General features: G+C 47.6%; 1 protein-coding gene and 1 long non-coding RNA gene across 11 annotated transcripts in view; one reads left to right on the top strand and one right to left on the bottom strand.

Moving 5' to 3' along the window:
• LOC308484587 overlaps nucleotides 1-21,274 on the top strand; it is a 241,250-nt gene that overhangs the window by 1,574 nt on the left and 218,402 nt on the right. The gene's annotated exons all lie outside the window — the stretch shown is intronic.
• Nucleotides 1-21,274, bottom strand: part of MAG (myelin associated glycoprotein) — a 77,794-nt gene that overhangs the window by 25,457 nt on the left and 31,063 nt on the right. For 2 of the 10 annotated variants that reach the window (XM_081018818.1, XM_081018820.1), the window contains exon 2: nucleotides 2,792-2,866. In XM_081018818.1, the coding sequence (XP_080874944.1) occupies nucleotides 2,792-2,866 (75 nt within the window). Of the gene's footprint in view, nucleotides 1-2,791; nucleotides 2,867-10,861; nucleotides 10,961-14,630; nucleotides 14,765-17,403; nucleotides 17,422-20,314; nucleotides 20,837-21,274 lie in introns of those variants that run through there. The other 8 variants (XM_081018822.1, XM_081018821.1, XM_081018824.1 and 5 more) reach the window with 8 other exon arrangements.

Raw genomic sequence — 21,274 nt, 5'->3', positions numbered from 1 at the left:
TTCTGTTGGGAGCCGCCTAGAGTGGCTGGGGAAACCCAGCCAGATGGGTGGGGTATAAATAATAATAAATTATAATCATCATCATCTTCCTCCTCCTCCTCCTCATTTAAGGCTCAGTCTGAGGTTGGCTGGTGCTGAAACAACATTTGAGCTGGGTTCTTCAGCTTGAGCCATGCATGGAGCTCTCCAAGGTACCAAGGAATCTTGGCACTCGCCTCATCTCACTAGGACCTTCCCCATTTTGGTACCTTCCGAATGCATTGCACCACCCATCATCCCTGATCGTTGGTCGTTCTAACTGCGACTGATGGGAACTGTAGCTGAAAAGATCTGGAACGCACCAGGTTGGAAAAGGATGAACTAAACTTTGCTCTGCTTTGCCTCGCCTTGCTCTGGCTGCCTGAATCTGGACTTTTGCTTTGGGTCAGATCCTCTGTGCTGCTGAAACCATTGCTTGCAACAGGAGAGTCTCTGCCAAACGAGTGCATCAGCTGTGTACAATGCAATGATGGAGCAACAAAACACAGAAGGTTTAGCACAGGAGTGGGGAATATTTTTCAGTCCTGGAGCCACATTCCATATGCCAGCATTAGGAGGCCAAAAAATGGGCAGAGCAATAGATGTGATACAGTAGGCTGCACACAATCCATACCTCTCTGTCTAGGCAAGTAAGAGGCAATATCACAGTTCCAGGACACATTAAGAATATCTGCCTGTATGTATGTGTGTGTGTGTGTGTGTGTGTGTGTGTGTGTGTGTAAGGCTATTATCATGCAGCCTGCAATGGAGGATTTGCAGTGCCACATCACAATCCTGGGTTTAAACAAGGTTTGAGTAAAGTGAGAAAGGAAAGTCTCTGATGTGTTAGCTTTTATGTGTTAGCTTTTTCTGCGTTAGCCTCTCTGTTCCACCCATCTCTGCTGTTTTATCCTTGTTAAAACTGGTTTCTTCCTTTCTTTGTTTAAGAAAACAACTCTCCTGTGTCTCGCCATCCCTGCTTTACTCAAACCTCTTCTGTTGTTTGAGTACAGTGAGAAGGAAGGGACGCTAAAAGGAAGGGAAAAAATAGGTTGTTTCAAGCTTCTCCCTCTTCCATTCCTCAATTGTCTGATGTCAGAGAAATAAAGGATGTGGGGCCCTCAAATATTCCATAGTACCTTCACACAATGTATTTCACTCCTGGTACCATGTGTTGTCTTCAACATGAAGTTCCAGATTCAACGTAGCAATTTAGAAGAAATGTTTTATTAGCAAGCAAACACCCATACATGCACATACAGCATCCATCAACTGAACTCAACCTTCTCCAACTGAAGAAACTAACCAGCAGGCTACAGTTACAGTAACATATATTAGAATGGGTTGTGTGTGCACAGAGGCGGCTGCAGAATAGATAAGAGCAGGCATGAGCCCAGGGGTGATCTATGTGCAAAGGAGAGTTGAGAAAAGTAAGGGGGAGGAAAACAGGGAATGGAAGTGAAAATGAGGAGTGCAAAAGGGGATGACGAAAGTCTGGGCGTAGGAGGCATGGGGACGGGATTGAAGATGAAAGCAGGGATGTGAAAGGGTCTGAAGAGGGGATGGTAGCTTCATAACTGGGCAGAAAGTCTAAAGCAGGGGTCAGCAAACTTTTTTCTGCAGGGGGCTGGTCCACTGTCCCTCAGACCTTGTGGGGGCCAGACTATAATTTTTTTTTGGGGGGGGGAATGAACAAATTCTTATGCCCCACAAATAACCTAGAGATGCATTTTAAATAAAAGGACACATTCTACTCATGTAAAAACACACTGATTCCCGGACTGTCTGTGGGCCGGATTGAGAAGGCGATTGGGCCAGATCTGGCCCCCGGGCCTTAGTTTGCCTACCCATGGTCTAAAGCAGCGGTTCTCAACCTGTGGGTCCCCCGATGTTGTTGGACTACAACTCCCATCATCCCTGAGCTCTGGCCTTGCTAGCTAGGGATGATGGGAGCTGTAGTTCAACAACACATGGGGACCCACAAGTTGAGAAAGGATGGTCCAAAGGATGCTTGGTAGTTGCAATTCATTGGGGGTGGGGAACGGACGAACGTGCAGGATGTTACCAGGGGTGTGGTTTGTGTGCAGGGGGGTGTTCCACAAAAAGAGCAGGTGAAGGCATGGACACAGGGATGAACGGGTGCAAAATGGAGCTGCAGAACAGAAGAAGGTGAAAAGCAAGCTTGGTGGCTGCATCTGCTGGGAAGAGGAATGGGGCTTTGTAAGCTGAGCAGGCAAGGGTGCAGCCCCTAGGAAGAACACAAGTACTGGATCAGATCAATGGCCAATCTAGTCCAGCATCCTGTTCCCACAGTGGCTGCTCAGATGCAGGATCCGAGCACAAGAGTGCTCTCCCCACTTGTGATTCCCAGCAACTGGTGTTGAGGGTGTTACTGCCTCCAACAGTGATGGCAGAACATAGCCATTAGGGCCACAATGGCTAGTCTTATCTTCCATGAATTTGCCTAATCCAAGTTGGTGGCCATCACTGCCTCAAAGGGGGGCTTGTGGGGCTTGGGGTGAGAAGGGCCAATGAGGGGTGTGTCACGGGAACTGGTGTGGCCTAGGGAGAGTCTTGAGGACCAGATGGAAAGACCTGGAAGCTTTATTTGGCCCTTGGACCCTTCGTTCCTCACCCTTTGTTTAGCATGCCTCTGGAGGGTCTCCATACATCCTTAAACTTCTGGTGGGTCTGCATTTGGGATTGGTGGGTCACAGCTTTGCAGGCTGTGAGAACACCAGAGGCGAGATTGCACCCTGCCTCTGAGACATACCTTCAAACAGGACCCAGGAGACGAGGAGAGCTTTGTAGAAGCACTTCATGCTGTTATTACTTTGCAATGGTTGGTCTAAGGAAGAGGAGAAGAAGAAGAAGCAGGTTTAAATCAACAGCATAAGAACAACTGCTTGGGCTTTCTGTAATAGTTATCTATCCAGCCCCTTTACCTAGAGCGGCTGGCTGCAAAAGTGGGCTTCTGCACCTTTAATAGTAGTGCAGCTTGAATGGCAAGTTGTTAAAGGTGTAGTAGCCCCATCTGCAACAGCATCTATGGCCATCCGCTCTGTTCCCTGAGTGGTGTACAAGATAAAACCCAATTCGACATCACCATTTCAGTAAAACAGGAAAGCACTCCAGCAACAAACGAAAACCAATCTGCCACCACAAAGCAAATCAGAACATTCCAAAGCAGAGATCAGGAAATGAACAACAACAAAAAAAGAAATGACAGCAATAATCAATAAGACGAACAAAGAAAGGAAAAGAATACACAGCTAAAATGGCAACGGGAAACCTGCAGCAGCAACCAGCAGAGGTTAACACCATCATCACCATTGTTGTGAAGTTGCCATTCACCATAAGATTCCAGGTTACAACAATGTCAATCAAAACAATTACAAATAGGTGTTTTTTTAAAATGTCTTTTTATTAAAGATTTTCTTGATTTACAAAGGTATGTGCGATGTCTCTCTCTTGTATTTTTTTCTTCCACGTAACTTTTTTTTTTTACAAATCGGTTTCATTTGTTGAGACATTAGGAAGAATAGGGGGAAAGCAGCCAGAAACATCATAACCAGACACTGGAGAGACCTGTCAGGAATAAGCATGGACCAGTGGTACCAAATAGTATGGGAAACAGCCTTACTAGAAAAATTAACCAATAAACTGAAACTGACATGGGGACAAATAGAAGAAGACGCCTTCACCCCGGTATGGCTCCCCTTTATCACATACACAGCCCAACAAGACAATGACAAATATCCACCAACAGCATACAAATCAAAATGGCTAACCTGATCCTAAACACCCACCCCACTCACACATGAAAACAATTACAAATAGTTTTCGGAGATCTTTATAGATTTATGGTATATACAGCTTTCAAGCCTAATTTGCACAGGAAACCTGGCCTGGCGGAGAGGTTACACAAACGAAAAACCCGCAAAAAGCCAGGCAGATTTTCTGCAACTTGGTTCAGTTTTAATTCATATGAGCTAAAAAAAGGAACACGGATAGAGACCACCTGCTTCTCATCCGGATTTGTGCAACGATATTTTTATTTAACAAGGGGAATGGTTTGCATCTTAAAAACAATTTGTTTGGCAAGATGTAGCACTCTTGCGGAGAAGCGTATTCGTTGTTTGTTCACTCTGAAAATAATAAAATCAATTTTTAAAAACAGTTTAAAACCAATTGCGATGAGTTAGAGAGCCAGTGGGATATAGCACTGGACTACTGAGACCTGGGAGAGAAGGGTTCAAATGCCCACTTGACTGTGAAGCATGCTGGGTGACCTTGGGCCCATCATGCTCTCTCAGCCTAACCCACATTGCAGGGCTGCTGTGAGGGGAAAATGGAGATGGTCTTTCAGATATGCCCCCTTGATCTCCTTGGGGAAAAGATGGGATGGAAATTTAATAATCAATTATAAATTAAAACAATTCACCTCCAAGAAATAGGACTTGAACCCATGGCTTCAGGTTACAAGAAAGGAAGTTCTGACTCAACATCAGGAAGAGCTTTCTGACAGTAAGAGCCAATGTGGTGTAGTGGTTAAGAGTGGTGGACTCGTAATCTGGCGAACCGGGTTCGCTTCCCCGCTACTCCACATGCAGCTGCTGGGTGACCTTGGGCCAGTCACACTTCTCTGAAGTCTCTCAGCCTCACTCACCTCACAGAGTGTTTGTTGTGGGGGAGGAAGGGAAAGGAGATTGTTAGCTGCTTTGAGACTCCTTAGGGTAGTGATAAAGCGGGCTATCAAATCCAAACTCTTCTTCTACACTACTTCTGTTTGACAGTGGAATGGACTCCCTTGGGAGGTTGCAGACTCTCCTTCCTTGGAGATTTCTAAGTGGAGGTTGGATGGCCAATCTGCCACGGATGATTCTGTTGCAATTCCTGCATTGCAGGGGGTTGGACTAGATAACCCCCAGGGTCTCTTCTAAGTCTACAATTCTATGATTCTATGGCAGGTGGCACTGTGGTCTAAACCACAGAGCCTAGGGCTTGCTGATCAGAAGGTCAGCAGTTTGAATCCCTGCGACAGGGTGAGCTCTCGTTGCTCAGTCCCAGCTCCTGCCAACCTAGCAGTTCGAAAGCACCTCAAAGTGCAAGTAGATAAATAGGTACCGCTCCGGCGGGAAGGTAAACAGCGTTTCTGTGCACTGCTCTGGTTCGCCAGAAGCGGCTTAGTCATGCTGGCCACATGACCCGGAAGCTGTACGCCGGATCCCTCAGTCAGTAAAGTGAGATGAGCACTGCAACCCCAGAGTCAGTCACGACTGGACCTAATGGTCAGGGGTCCCTTTACCTTTGTGGTTCTTGGGTGAACACACATGCAACCAGACACACATCTGTCAGGGCTTTTAGCATTTGACAGAAGCCATGCAGTGAAAGAGCCAGGCACATCTCTGTGGGGAGGGAATCCCACTGCTCAGGGGCTGCTGAGAGAATCCCCTCTCCCAGGCCACCACTTCTAAGGGTGGTGGAACAACCAAGAGAGCTCTGTCAATCTTAATACCTGAGGGGGGTTTATGGAAGATGGTCTTTCAGATATTTGGGGGTTTACGTTGCTTGAAGAATTTAACGTGTCACGTGTGACACACTTTGGACTGTTCAGGATGGCCTTCCACTAATGTGTAGGCCAGGGGTAAGGAAGCCATGACCCTCCAGATATAGTTGGACTGCAAGTCCCATCACTGTCGACCAGAACTGGGCTTGCGGTCAAGCTGCTACCTGGTCTCAAATGACAGTGGTGATGGCAAAGGAAGGCTGAGAGCCAACCTGTGCAAATGTCCGATGTTGGCTGCGGACGCTGAGCACGCACGCAAATATCTTTTTTTAAAGTTCTTCCAGGCATTTTAATTGTGACTTTTTATCTCCAGCTTCTATGCTATTCTGCCATCTGCTGTTTTGGACTGCAACAAATGGGACCTGTAGCAAAAATGTTGGAGTGTGGCGTGTTCCTTCTTATGGTTTATCTATTTTTATCTTTTAAAAAATGTACAATCTGCCTAATTTTTCTCAGAAGAAACTGAAGGCAGCTAACAATTTAAAGCCATAAGAAGACTCCACCCCCAATTTTCCTTACTGCACGGGCACTGATCAGATACAAGCCTTATTAGGCTGCTTTGGATCCTATTTTGTCCTTCTGCAAACCTCGAGGTTCCCCAAGCCCTGCTGATGCTTCCTTCTTGCGCATGGATGGGTGCTGCTTTGGTTACCAAAGGGAACTGCATGCACAGGCTGAGCAATGATAACAGGAGGAACAATTGCTGTTTTATTGTACATAGCTGGGAGTACTTTTTGTTTTATTATTCTTCTATTTATTGTAAAGCCCCAACACCACATAACGGTTGGGTGCAAACACTTAAAATATAATGGCTAAATAAAAGCCACCCTGGGACCATTTTTTTGGCTGAAGAATGGGATTAAAAATGCGTTAGAAGATGAGTAAATAAATAAATCAGTCCCCCTGCTTGCTTTGCTCTGACGTTCCAGCAGAGGGCAGAGACACTTTACATGTTTTGCTTCTGTGGTGTCTAAACAGAGGCATCAAATGTATTTTGGTTACAGCAGGCCTGTATTGAACACAACAACTTTGGGCTTCTAGCCTTGCCAACTTTCTTCCCCTCCTGCTTTGGAAGGCTCCTTTGTGACAGGCAGAAATCCAGCAGTGAAGCTTTTCTCAGCATGCAGCTGGTGAAATAGAATCATAGAAACTTACGAGTTGGAAGGGACCCAAGGGTCATCTAGTCCAACCCTTCAATGCAGGAATCTCAGCTAAAGCATCCACTGTGACGGATGGCCATCCAACCTCTGTTGAAAACCTCCAAGGAAGGAGAGTCTACTACCTCTCGTCTGTTCCACTGAAATGGTAGAGAGAAAGCTTTACCAGTTGAATTTCTGCATTCGTGGGAGTCTGTTCCACTGAAATGGTAGGGAGAAAGCTTTACCAGTTGAATTTCTGCATGTAGCTATTCAAACAATGGTCAGTGGCAACTACTGGGTTGCCCAAGCCAAGGCCTGCTAGCTTTTTTCGGTTTGCACGCTCTCGGGGCTATGATTGCAATCTACATTTCCGGAGAGCAGATCATCGATACAGGGTCATTGACCCAGAGTTAGCTGGGAAATATTCCCATAGAATTAGTTGAATTTTATTATTTTGGTCACAGACCGGTTCCAGCCCACATACAATATCAAGGAAGTCATAAAACACGATAGGGATACATTTTAATTTGCAGTTAGGTATAAGAGGGACAATACAGATATAGCAAGTTAAAAATATATAAATTAAAACTTAGTCACTAACATATAACCTAAAATTATCATTTAAAACCTTAATCATTATGATAGCACAGCTTCTTCCCTAAGTTTTATGGCAATCGCACAGAATTTGGCTACCCTTAGCGTGATCTCAGGATCCTTGTCCTCTACCAGGGATTTTAGACATTGAAGTCCGGATTCATTTGGAGATTATTCCCATAGAATTGGAAGGGACCCTGAGGATCATCTAGTCCAACCCCCTGCAATGCAGGAATATGCAGCTGTCCCTTATAGGGATCTAACCTGCAACTTCGGCAATGTCAGCACCATGCTCTAACCAACTGAGCTATCCACCTGGTCATTGATTGATTGATTGATTGATTAATACCACACCTTTCCTTCAAGGGGCTCAAGGTGGCATGCCTGATGGTTCTCCTGCTCCCCATCTCATCTTCACAACAACCCTGTGAGGAAGGTGAGGAAGAAAGACAGGGACTGGCTCAAGGTCACCCAGTGAGTTTCATGGCAGAGTGGGGACGAGAACCCTGGTCTCTCAGGTCCGTAATCCAACACACTAACCACTACACCACACGGGTTATTATTTGCAGGCAACTCTGCCTGTCACTTCTTCCCTCAAACGGCCAGTGAGCCAATCAGGAACTGAAGCATGACAGGGGCAGCTTTAATTAGCCCACACACTGAACGGTCTTTTTTTTTTGGTCACACAGCCTAACAGAACTGAAATTCTTGAAAGAAAAAGAGAGAAAAAGCAGATCTCAATTCATTCTGCATTATGACACTGCTCTGGGTAAGGAACTGCAGACCAGCCTGAATTCCACATAGCTTTACTCCCAAATACATGGGGTTAGGACTGCAGCCTAAACCGTTGAGCTTTCTTTCTGTTAAAATCCATGGGACTAACTGGTCTCATTGGTTTCCATGAGAACTTAAGTTCAACTTGTTTGGATCCATCCATTTGCACAGTTATTTTCCACATGCTGGTAAGCACGATCCACTTCTCTGAGCAGCGAAATGTTCCAGGGACACAGGTTTGATTACCCAGGTTTGATTTCCTTCGGAAGGAGGTCACTGGACGTTCACCGGCATTTTGTAACATTTGCATTGATTTACGTGTCGTGCAGCAAAGGTGAAAGGTGTCATTGAAATAGTCCAGCAGAGAGGCAAACAGTTTCTATCCAAATGCGATTTTGGTTTTAAATGCAGTGTAAGGAGTCTCTATGGGAGTATATTGTATTTAAAAATGGGGTATGAGAGTTTTTAGGGGGCTAACCAGGTTGGAATAGCTGGGATAGCAGGCTTGTTGGTTTTTGAATGTCTTACGTAGATTTTTTCAATTTTGTTGTTCTGTATGGGACAATGACAATAAAGATTATCGTATAGTATAGTATAGTATAGTATTGTATTGTATTGTAAAGTCAGCTAAGGCTGGAGCAGATCTCAAGGGAGACAGCCAGCACCCTTAGAGGCTTAGAGAGCTCAAACTCATCTCCTAGGTCTGCCACAGGGATAGGGAAGCCTTTTTACTCTGAAGTGGAGCTGCTGCATTCCTTCACAGGCCACATTCATTGCACATTTCAAGTGTGGTGATATCACATGACATGGCCATGGCTTCCCCCAAAGAATCGCAGGAGCTGTAGTTGGTTAAGGGTGCCGAGAGCTGTTAGGAGGCCCCTCTATTCCCCTCCCAGAGCTACAATTCCCAGAACGGTTTCTAACCATCGATTCCTCCTCACAGGGAACGTTGCCTGCATTTGCCCCCTTCCTCTCCTGTTTCCCTGTGCCTGTTCTAGATTGTAAGGTGTCTGTGTACAAAGGTAAGAAGCACATCCCAGAAGCTCCACCCACTTCTGCCTCTGGCCCCACCCACCAGGGGGAAATGGCCCCTGGGATGTTCGCCACGAGGGAAGACGGCCCTTTGTTTCCCCACCCCTGATGTATATAGGTGGCAGCATAAATGAATGAATGAATGCATGTCTTGACTTCCTTCCAGAGGGCCTTCTCGGTAGTGGTGCCCACCCTGTGGAATGCCCTCCCATCAGATGTCAAGGAAATGAACAACTATCTGACTTTTAGAAGACATCTGGAAGCAGCCCTGTTTAGGGAAGTTTTTGATATTTGATCGTGTTTTTAATACAGTGGTACCTCGGGTTAAGTACTTAATTTGTTCCGCAGGTCCGTTCTTAACCTGAAACTGTTCTTAACCTGAAGCACCACTTTAGCTAATGGGGCCTCCAGCTGCTGCTGCTGCTGCGCCGCCGGAGCACGATTTCTGTTCTCATCCTGAAGCAAAGTTCTTAATCTGAGGTACTATTTCTGGTTAGCGGAGTCTGTAACCTGAAGCGTCTGCAACCTGAAGCGTATGTAACCCGAGGTACCACTGTATTCTGTTGGGAGCCGCCCAAAGTGGCTGGGGAAACACAGCCAGATGGGTGGGGTATGTATAAATAAATAAATAATTTTATTTTATTATTATCAGCATCAGCATCATTGCTGGCTAACTAGGGTTTTCCAAAATAGCCACCCGCCTTCCAGGTGAGTCTCCAACCAATTCCTGGTCATTGTCGGATATTTTAGATCCCATGGAAACACATCCTTGGGCTGGGTGGGTAGGGGAGTTAATAGCACTCTTTCGTCACATCCAGGTATTGCCTCTGCATATTTCCACACGGGTAGCCCTGCTCATAGAAATCTAATTGCTCAGGGAACGCATAACAATACAGAGAGTTATGGCATAAAATCTCAGGAATTCTGTTGGTAGGATATGGGTTCTCCTTGGTGCAGAATCTAACGACTTTTGATTTACATTCAATCTTTATTACTGCTACAAGGGTCCTCTGTATTTCCAGGCAGACTCAGCAAGAATATCATATGCATAATCTGCCCCTCCGCCCCCACTTGTGAGTCGTCTCAGGAAATGTTGCCAGTCGTCCCAGGAAATAATAAAATTAGTGAAATGTTATGCCTGGAACAACTGATTACTAATCCTCAACGTGCCAAAAAGCACCTGCATTTAATAGATTCTTGGGAAATTAACTTATAAACCCAACTGTTGCCAGGAACATAGGCAGCATGGTTGTTATCAAAAAGTACGATTTTATTTTCTACCCGAATCAGCCAGTAAGTTGCTCCATAACAGGCACATTCAAGTTCCATGCAGAAAGCAAATGCATTTTTCAAGTTTAGAAAGTGTTAAATTTCTAGTCCTTATTGTTCCAGGAGGAGCCTAGGCCTGCTTATGTTTTAAAATTAAGATGTCTGTCAATCTTAGATGACGAAGGAGCTGCTGCCATGTGGCCTCTAGCTCTCTGGCCAGACCAGCAGCTACAGCAGAGAGATGAATTTTGTAGATGTTGTTGGTGAAGCACCCCCACACTCCTCACTTATGAGAAAGGAAAAGCAAATGAATTTGCAAGCATAGCAGCATGGTGTGGAAAGATAAAATGTCAACCAGTAACACATGCAAGAGAACACTCACAAAGGGATCATAGCTGAAATTGTTTTCATCCCACCCTCCTTGTACTGACGGAAAATCTTAAGCCTGTGAGAAAATATGACTCACTCAAGGGAGTTCAGATGTTCTGCGGTGGAGCTGAGGATCTAAGCAGAAGACCTTCAAAGCTACAGTTCTTTGCTTCCAACAAGTTTCAGGTTGTCCACACTGAATAGAGAAACATTGCCATGTGAGTAGGGCTTTTGACATTTCCGTCAAACTATTTCCCCCCCCCTAAATTAATTGAAGAGATTTTGAGACCCCTATTCCTAATACCTATGTAAATGTTCCATCCTAGCAAGATGGAAAAGGCTCTCTCAATGTAGAGTTAAGGGCCCTTCTGTGACATCACTAGCCAGCAGACCAATCAGCTTGTTTCCCCAGTTGCACAAGTAGGCTGTTGCTGTGACACCAGCAGCCAGTAGACCAATCTGCTTCTTCTCTCTTGTAACAAATGCGTTTTTGCCCACTGGACCATCTAACCCAACATTGCCTACACTGACTGGCAGCAAGAGCTGTCTAGGGTTCCAGGCAGGGGTCTTTCCCATCACTTCCTGGAGATCTGAGGATTGAACCCAGGAGCTTTTTCATGCAAAGCAGAGGTGAAATCCTAGCATTGCTATATGCAAGGCAGATTTAACTTCCACAAAAGCCCAGGTGGAGTCTAAACATTCACAGCATGGAGGGCGAGGAGAGAGAAAACCACACTCAGCTACAACATTCATGGGTTGACCTTGATTCAAACTGCCTAGTTAACCCACCTCACAGGGATGTTGTGTGAGGATAAAAGTGGGAGCAACCAGGGGAGGGGGTGGGGAGAGAAACAGAAGATCTAGGCATGCTACACTGTGCTTCTTGGAGATAAAAATGAAATACACTTGCAAGTCAGGCCCACTTGCTCCCATTCAGAGTTCCAGCCACTTGATTCTTCTGCAATCATTGCGTCTCCAACAATAATTCAGCATTCTGTACCCACTGAGCATGCTCAGTCAACATTTGACTCTCTTTTTTGTGGTTGTGCAAACATCGGTGTTTCCCTGAGTCTGCTGACATCTCCTTCTTCTGAGGGTGTCTCTTCGGATGGTACTGTTTTGGCTTCATAAGGACCAGGACTTGGAGAAGGGAAACGGCTCTTTAGCATATCTGATTGCAAGAGGATGATTGCAAAAAAGGCAGGACTCCCTTCTGCTCCTAGGCACAAAACCCTTTAAGTGGCTTTGAGTACAGTCGTGATCTGAATATACTTAAAAAATAGAAAGCTGAAGGAATCTGATCACAGCCGCCGTGATCAAGAAAAGGGCAATTCTTGCAATTTCAAATCCCTGCTAGGTCTAACGTGCCCAGACACCAGATACTATGATAACTCATAGACACCGCAATAGCTTGCTGGGCTTCTCAACATCTCCAGTTCAATGATTTATCAGCAAGGCATTCTGGGCTGAGCCAGCAGACATTGCCAAAGTGAGGACGGCTCCTCACACCGATGCCCAGATTGGGGAGTGGGGAGAAAAGGCCAAAGGAAGGCTTGCAAAATAAACAGGCTCACCACCTTGTATGGCTCTCATCTCTAAGGCTCGTCAGGACTGCTGTTCAGATGGCAGGCAGATCCAGAGCCAACCGCACGTTCAGGCTCCTAATTGGGCCTACCCTGTGGCAGCCAAGGCAGTGGAGAGATGCTCCTTTGCTGCCTCCAGAGCATAACTGTCAACCGTCCCTTATTTGGCGGGAAAGTCCCTTATCCCAGTGCTGTGTCCCGCTGCTGTCCCTTATTGATGATGTCCCTTAAATTTCCCAGGTTTCAAAGGAAGCAGCTCCTCTCCCTCCCTCCCTGCCGGCCAGGGAGGAGTGAGGCTCCAACTGTGTTGCTTGGCTACGTTGCTCACCCAATAAGGAGTCTAAGAATGACTGGGGGGTGGAGCTTGCATGCCTTGTGCCTTCGTTTGGCTGCTGGCTGGGCTTTAATTCGTTCCAGAGGTCAGTACTTAACCTGAAGCACCACTTTAGCTAATGGGGCCTCCTGCTGTCGCCGCGCTGCCAGAGCCTGATTTCTGTTCTTATTCTGAATCAAAGTTCTTAACCTGAAGCACTATTTCTGGCTTAGTGGAGTGTGTAACCTGAAGCGTATGTAATCTGAAGCGTATGTAACCCAAGGTACCACTGTATAGCTATGTTTTACAAATAATAAATGAAAACAACGAATAATCTTAGGAGAAAGGAACAGGAGGCATTGTCTTTCTTACTTCAGCCTTTGTACATAGCAGGGAGACATTCATCCAAACGTACAGAGGAAAACTCCCTCAGAACTACACAACCAGTCAGAGAATGTGCTGCCTCAGTGAAGATCATGCCACTCTGTCTAGTTGCTAAGCAACATCTCTACCTGCCATCCTCTTGTCTAGTTGACTAACATTAACCCTTACATTACAAACTAAATGATCCCTGCTTTTGCACTTCCAACAAGTCCAGCAACATCTGGAGACTGAAGAAGGCCAGAGAACGCTGTAACTACCGCCAGGTCCTCAGAACATCCCAAACCAAGATGGCTGCCGGATGGAGGCCCCAATATGATCATCCTGGTGGCACAGTGGGAGGTGCAGGCCCTTTTCACCCATTTCCCCCTCCCCACCAGAACCTGCACAATGTCAGCCTGTGGCACCGGCCTCGGGCAAAGATCTGCTGGGAAGCAGCAGGGAGCAGAAAACAAAAGCAGCAGTAGAAGAAAACACACAGGCTCCTATTGTTGCTTGGCTGACGGTGACACCCACTTGCCTGCCTCTGTCACAAATGGAGGCATAAGAGCGGGCTTGATCCTGGCTGGGTGCGGCCTGCGTCAAACACACAACAAAAGCCACCTGTGCAGTTATCAATACACCTCTTGTTTCTCCGACACTCCCCTCCGGCAACCGTCCCTTGCCATCTCTCCTTTGCGCCTTTCCTTCCTACCCCCACAGAAATGTCCAGGCCATACAGCAAAACCTTCTCTCTGCACACAGCTCACCTATCTTTGTGAGTGAGGTGGTCTCTTATCTTTGTGAGTGAGGTGGCCTTTCTTGTGTCCAAATACCACCAATTCAGAGCGGTCCACCGCAGAGCAGCAGACCCCTCTCCTTCCTCTGGCCATTCCTTAGGGCTGATTTGTTTATGCCGGACTTTCCTCTCTGCATCCAATCCACACACACCCCTCTCCACCTCCCATCCCCGGCAGCTCAGATGAAGCTGATACTTAATCAGAGACACCGACACTGGTCTGTAACACTTAATCCTCAAATAGTTAAGGGCAAATGAGCAGGCAAGGTAGGGGGAGGATGGGGTTCTAGAATGCAATGGGATGCGAGAACGCAGAGGAGGAGCGCCTCTGAGGGCGTGCAGAGGGCCATCCTCTTGCCAGCGCTGCACAAAGCACTCCACCAGTCTGAGATTAAATGGAGGAGTGTTGGTAGTCGGTAGCAAAGTTTCGGGTAATATGGCTTAGTGGTAGAGCATCTGCTTTGCTTGCAAAAGGGCTCAGCATCTCCAGGTAGGGTTGGCAGCATGAAACTTTGGATTGCTGCTGCCAGTCAGTGCAGACAGTACTGGGTTACAGGGACAAGTGGGTCTGACTGTGCTCCTAAGGTCTGAGCCCTGCCCCCAGATTCTTTCTTCTTTCTTTCTTTCTTTTTTAAGCAAACGACTAACGTGGGATAGCTCCGTTGGTAGACTATTAATTTCAGGGTTGTGGGTTCGAGCCCTGTGTTGGGTGGAATATTCCTGCATTTCAGGACCCTCACAGTCCCTTCCAACTCTATGATGTTCTGTGATTAACCCTTCTCTGAAAGTGCAAAATAAAAGTCTGTGGTACCTTTAATAGTGGTGTTGAAGAGGGGCTGCCAATCTTGCATGACACTCTGCGGCTGCTAAGCCCTCTCTCTCCTGGTCTTCTCTATTCAACGTGAAGTTAAAAGAGGATGGCCGTTCTTTTTTACATCTGCCCACCTTAGAAATGAAGCAGAGCAGGGCCCATCAGGACAGGGAAGAGAGAGGATAATCCAAACACGACAAAATGATACGTGTGGATCTATGTGCGCACACGCATCAGGGCTGTGGAACCTGTCACTCTCCAGAGGTATAGTGCCCAGATCAAGGGAAGTAATAGTGCCACTCTATTCTGCCTTAGTCAGACCACGCTTGGAATACTGTGTCCAGTTCTGGGTGCCATAATTTAAGAAGGATGTTGACAAGCTGGAACGTGTGCAGAGGAGGGCAACCAATATGACCAGGGGTCTGGAAAGCAAGCCTTATGAGGAACGGTTGAAGGAGCTGGACATGTTTAGCCTGGAAAAGAGGAGACTGAGAGGAGATCATGGAAACATAGAATCGTAGTGCTGGAAGAGACCTAAGAGTCATCTAGTCCAACTCCCTGCAATGCAGGAATTTCAACTAAAGCATCCCTGAGATATGATAGCCACCTTCAAATATCTTAAGGGCTGTCACATGGAAGATGGCACAAGCTTGTTTTCCACTGCTCTGGAGGGCAAGATTCGATCCAATGGCTCCAAGTTGCAAGAAAGGAGATTCCGACTCAAAATCAGGAAGAAATTTCAGTAAGAGCTGTTCAAGAGTGGAATGGACTGCCTTTGGAAGTTATGGACTCTCCTTCCTTGGAAGTTTTTGAACAAAGTTCTATCTATCTGCTTTAGCTGAGAATCCTGCATTGCAGGGGGTTGGACTAGGTGATCCTTGGGGTCCCTTCAACTCTACAATTCTATGTTGCTGGACTCCAGTCAGCATGGCTAATGCTCAGAGATGGTGGAAGCTGTAGCCCAGAAACATCTTCTGTGTCACACCTTCCTTACTCTGAGTGTACCCCCTGTGCCTGCTTGTGGCGTGCTTCCTTAGCAGCAGCTGCAAATCCCACCTTCTGGCAGGGCCATGGTTCACTCCTGCCTTGCATCTCCCTTTAATACAACACCTGGGAGCTTCCATTTTTATTTCCCACAATGCCACTGGTGTTACATCACTCCTGGGCACTGTGGGAAATCAAAATGGCTGCTCTCAGCTGCACAATGTTTTCATTAAGAAAGCTGTTGCAACTCAAGACGGAATAAGTTTTACATATAAGGCTCCAGTCCTAAGCACACTTGTTTGGGAGTAAGCCCCACGGAACACAGTGGGGTCTTTGTCTAAGAACATGCCCAGGACCGGGGATGCAGAAATGCAAGGCTTGTGACTGGCTACAGAGTAATGCACGCCTGCCTGTTCGGCTTGAAAGTCTGTACAGCTAAGCTTCGGGTAGGCTTAGCGTATTGACATATCAGCCTCGAAAAATAGGACGCTGATTTGCATGTGCTGATTTATATGCACATATGCAAATTTGGAAAATTATTACTGGCCTGTCATTTAAATTGGATTATGCTGCTTCTCACCATAGTGGGAAAGGTGGTTGGTACCTCCAGACTATTTTGGGGAAGGAATTCAGATGCATACCGGACATTTAAATGTGTGCAGTTGAAGCAGATAAAAGCATTGTGTTGCCCTCATGCCCCTTTTAGGGTTCTTCTTCATTTTGAAAGAAGCCCTTCAAACAGAGGACACAAAGAAAGGACCATACCCTGCAATGCAGGACACAGGGCTACCCTAGTACAGCTCCCAGCAAAAGTAGCAAAAGTAGCCTGTTTTCATCTCTCCCCGTGCCTGCCTGCAAATCTGGCAAAATACTTGGCTTGTGGCAGCTGAGCCATCAGCTGGTTGCTGCCAGGGCGGCTGCAGAAGGCCGTGGCAGGGCTGCCCTGGTGCTTTCAGCTCCTGCCTGCTCCCAGCGCTTGCTCAGGTTACAAACACAGGGAGATCTTATCGCAAGGGCACCCGCAGGATGCAAAGGAGCTGAGAGAGCAGGGTGGGCGGGTGGCTCGGGCATGGAAACGACAGGAAGACTGTGCGTGTGTTTCTTGAGGTTTGAGAAAGAGGCTGCTTATGAAGGAGGGATTAGCTGGGAAAGGCGATTAAAAAGATGGAGAGTTTGGCTGCCTTTCCCTCTCGGAGAGGAGGAGAAAGGATCTCGCTGGTTTACAGAGAAGCTGGAGGAAAGGAGCTGACGTCCTGTTGCAGATATTATCTGTAAATCTATAGCCACATTGGCTGTTTGGGTTTTGGTTTGCTGGAGAGATGGAATGGCCAGCAGAGCCTGGATCTATTTAGAATTCCTCACCTCCGTTCCTTTTGGCTGTCATACATTCTCAGCCAAATTTGTGGTGCTGCAGATAAGTTGGAACACATGACGTTTCACCCAACCTTCTTCCACCACCCTCCCCAACTCCCTGCCACAAGGTTTGGGGTGCTTTTTAGGGAGGGCTGGCAGGACTTCCCCGTGCCCTGCCATCCTCGTGTTTCAGAACATATGCAATTGCTCCTCAAGAGCGCCTGTTATTTCTGCTCTGCACACTGTTGCAAGCTGGAAGCGAGCCCTAAGTCAGAGGTGACTGACCTGTGGTCCTACAGATGCTGTTGGACTCCCAACTCCCATCAGTCCTTGCTGGCATGGCCAATGGCGAGGGATGATGGGAGTTGTAGTTCAGCAACATTGAGAGGGCCCCAAGCTCCCCACCTCTGCCCCAAGTGAACTCTGTAGGACTTACTTCCAAGCAGATAGGCACAAGATTGCAAAGTTATTTATTCAGTTTAGGGCACTTTCAACCAAGTCCGCTCACCGGTGATCCTGTGATGTGTTACAACATAATTTAAAACAAAAATTGAAACAACAATCCAGGCAAAATAAGAGTGAGTCACAATATATATTAAATATACAGAAATCAATGGACATGGATAATTTAGGGCCATTTTTCTAAATGCAAGCAAAACTCAAATACAACCCAGAATAAAAATTCCAGCACATCCATGTGTAGCAGTGGACTAACGTCCCATAAATGCCTGGACAAATATTGGCGCAAATTATACTTCCAAGAGGAGGGCACTCCATATTGAGGGTGCAACCACCGAAAAGGCCCTGTTCTGATGAACGCCCCCTGGTGGTGGAACTGTGACATTGGCAGTGGTGGTTACAGGTGTGGCTTGCCCAGTGAGGTGCAGCTGCAAGGATAGCCTTCTGGCAGGTGTGCCAGGCTCCACCAATGCCTCTGACCTTGCTGCCACCTTGGACCTCCCTGCTCTTGGTAAGCAGCAGGGGTGCTGACCCTGGGAGGCCACTCCTGTGGCTCTGCCCCACCAGGAAAGCTGCTGCCTTGTGTTGCTATAATCTAGCGATGGAGAACGAGTGACCCATCAGATGCTGCTGGACTCTGGGTCCCAACAGCCCCAGCCACCATAGGAGACGTGCATGGACGATGGGAGCTGGAGTCCAGCAACATTTGGAGAGTTACAAACAAGGAAAGAGGCCTGCGTTCCAGATCTGCAGGTCAAATGCACACCTCTTTTTCTTATTTTGTTTTTATAAAATTGCTTTATTAAAATCTGTTTAAAGAAAATTGCTGAAGTTGTTGGGAGATGTAATAACAGTCACCATTTATGCTTTTGTGGCAGGGGAGGGGAGGTGTATTCTGCTTTCTAGCAACTGAAGCTGCAATCCCTAACTGAGCAGGGAAGCGAGGGCCCTCTAGATGTTGCTGAATTACAGCCTCCACCATTCCTGACCACCGGCCATGCTGGCTGGGGCTCCCTGGAGGTTTTTAAGCAGAGGTTGGATGGCCATTTGTCATGTGTGATCTTGCTGAGGTTCCTGCATTGCAGAGGGTGGGACTAGATGACTCTCAGGGTCCCTTTCCAGCTCTAAACTCAATGAACTTCCAGGAAGCCACAGCTGTCCAATCCCTACATTACTGAGAGCAAGTACTATAAAACCCAGTGGGCTTTCCTTCTGAGTGGGCATAAACAGGGTTGCTCTTTATATGCAATTCAAGAACAGACCACGGAATCCTACTGAAATCTGCTCCCCCACGAAATTGCCGCCCCTTTCTCTGCAGACATCTGAAATGACACAGGCGAAGACAGGCACCCAACAGACAGACAGGCATGCTGTGTCCCCTTAGGGCTCTCCATGCTCCATTTTGAACACCTCCACCCTCTCATCATTGTCCTCTGCCTTTGATGTCAGAGTCTGTCCACCCAGCCTTTGAACAGTGCTCCTGCCCAATGCCATCAAGATAACTGTCAGCAGACGCTCCGTTTCTTCCTCAAGGAAGGGTCCATCTCACCCCCAGAGCCAAGGGAAACAAACCCCCTTGGCGATGATCAGGGTGGATGTCTGTTCAGACCCATCAATCGAGGGGATCAGGCCCCTTTCGTTTCCCAGGGGCTGGCATCACCCTACCTCTCCCCAGACAGGCTTCGCGCGGATAAACAAGCTGCTTGTCCCCGTTTGTAGAGCAAACAAAACAAAGCACATTTGTGTCTCCTTCCAGAACGGAGAACAGTCGCAGGAGGCAGGCGCGATTTATAGACAGGCTTCTTTAGCACCAGCACAGCTCCTGCCCTGACCTCTGTGGCCCGAAAGCACCGGGAGCTACACCAAAGCCAGACTGCTCACGTTCATCTCCAGATCAGTTTTGCCTCCTCTGTCTGGCTAGTGGGTCTGCACAGTTTCAGGCAGAGAAAGGGCTTTTAAAAAAACAGGCGATGCCAGGAATCGAACGGGAGACTTTCTACCTGCAGAGCTCACATTGTAACACCGTGCCAGGGTCTCTCTTCCTCCCAAGGACAGAGAGGCACGCAAGAAACAGGGACCCAGTCCAGGGCTGAATATCAAGCTATTTCACTGCCTTAGATGAAGATCAATCCTTACCCCAGATTTTCCCCCTTCCCAGTTACGACGTCTTTCCCCTGATCTGGCCAAGTCGACAGGCAAATTCGTTCCAACCAGTTTGTATGGAGCAAGGGAGTTGCAATCAGTAAAAAAAGCATGATGGATGGAGCCAATTGGCCCCAAACCTGCGGCCCTTCTGTACCAAGGGGCAGAGGAGAACTTGAGACTTCTAGGCAACTCCCTGTACTGGTGATCTGGTTGGGCAGGACGTAAAGGGGTGTCGGCAAATATATTGCCCATGGTTCTGCTAATGTGACATAAGAAGGGGCAGAGGTTCCTAGTGGGCTCAGCAACTTAGTCATTTCATGTATAGCCCGCCTTTCTTCCAAAGAGCTCAAGGTGGCATGCATGGTTTACCCCCGCCCTGTTTTTATCATCCCAACAACGACCTTGCGAGGTAGTTTAGGCTGAGAGACAGGGACAAGCCAGAGGTTACCCAATGGGCTTCGCAACAGGGTAGGGATTCGAACCCAGTTCTCCCAGACCTTAGTCCAACAACACCCAAACCCCCACACCACACTGGCTGTTTGCATGTGGGGCAGAGCCTAAAGCAGAGTTTGTGACAATGCTTCCACCAGGACTGCTGGGTCTGGAAACCCAGCTTCCAAACAAGCATCCTTCTATATTCAGGCTGGGCTTAATCTTAGGAAAACAACTCTACAAGAACCCCTGAAGGGGTCCTGCCCAAACTCTACAGAGACAGAAACTCCTGCTGCTCTGATGAAACTTACCTTTTAGCAGCGTCGACAGACGTTCTCTCCTGTTGATGCTTCCAGCATCGAGTTTGGACCAACGGGGTGGGGATCTGGAAGGAAAAGAGCAAGCTGAACCGGAGCCCGGGTTGTCTCGGGAAGCAGAAGGGCAAAAAGATTTCCACCTTGGAGTCAGCAGATGGAAGCGGAGCCTCTGGTTCTGATGCTGCCGGCCACTAACAGAGACAGGGCACTTGGGCCTGATGGAGCAGCAAAGAGGGACGATGGAGTCCTAGCCGGGGTTGAAGTGATGCTGCAGACCCCTCTGTCCCAGGACAATTGCCACCCTGCCTGTGGGCTTCTAAGAGATCTCAAGGGTGGCTCAGCATCCGTAGGTGGAATCTGGGCAGAGCAGGCAGCTTCCTGGGCACGCGAGTGTCAGTGGGTGCCCGACTATGTCAGCTCTGCATTTCTGCAAGCGGAGCCCACACACAAATTCCACCGGCTATGTGTGCGTGTTGGGGGGGGGGAGAGAGTGAAAAGACAGGCTGCTGCAAGTGGGGGGGGGGATGCTTGGCTTAGTACATTGGCTGCTTCTCTCGCAGCACATCTTCCTTCCTCTCTTGTGGGTGGATGTGATTTGGGCTGGGCCTTGGGACTCCCCTAAAAGGAGCCGGTTTTTAATTCTCATCCGCCTGCTCTCCTGTTTCTTGCGTTGTGCCATTATCTAGCAATCAGCTAAATACCTGTTATCCTGAGCAGCTTGCCTGCCTGAGAGCAGCATGAGATCCTAGCTTCTGCACTGAATTCTGGGAGAGGGGCCGAGGTTTGCATGAGCGACCAGGCACATAGGAAGCTGTTTTTCCTTCCGGACACATGAATTGGTTTACGATTGACTCTCCAGGGGTCTCAGGAAGGAGAAGGCCTCCCCCATCTCCGGACTGCTGCCTTTTAACTAGACTTGCCAGGGATTGAAGCTTTAGCATGGAAAATGTGTGC

The sequence above is a fragment of the Podarcis pityusensis genome, assembly GCF_964106645.2.
Source record: "Podarcis pityusensis genome assembly, chromosome: 8".
NCBI classification, from domain to species: domain Eukaryota; kingdom Metazoa; phylum Chordata; class Lepidosauria; order Squamata; family Lacertidae; genus Podarcis; species Podarcis pityusensis.
The sequence above is the reverse complement of the archived record's forward strand: the minus strand, read 5'-3'. Positions and strand labels throughout refer to the sequence as shown.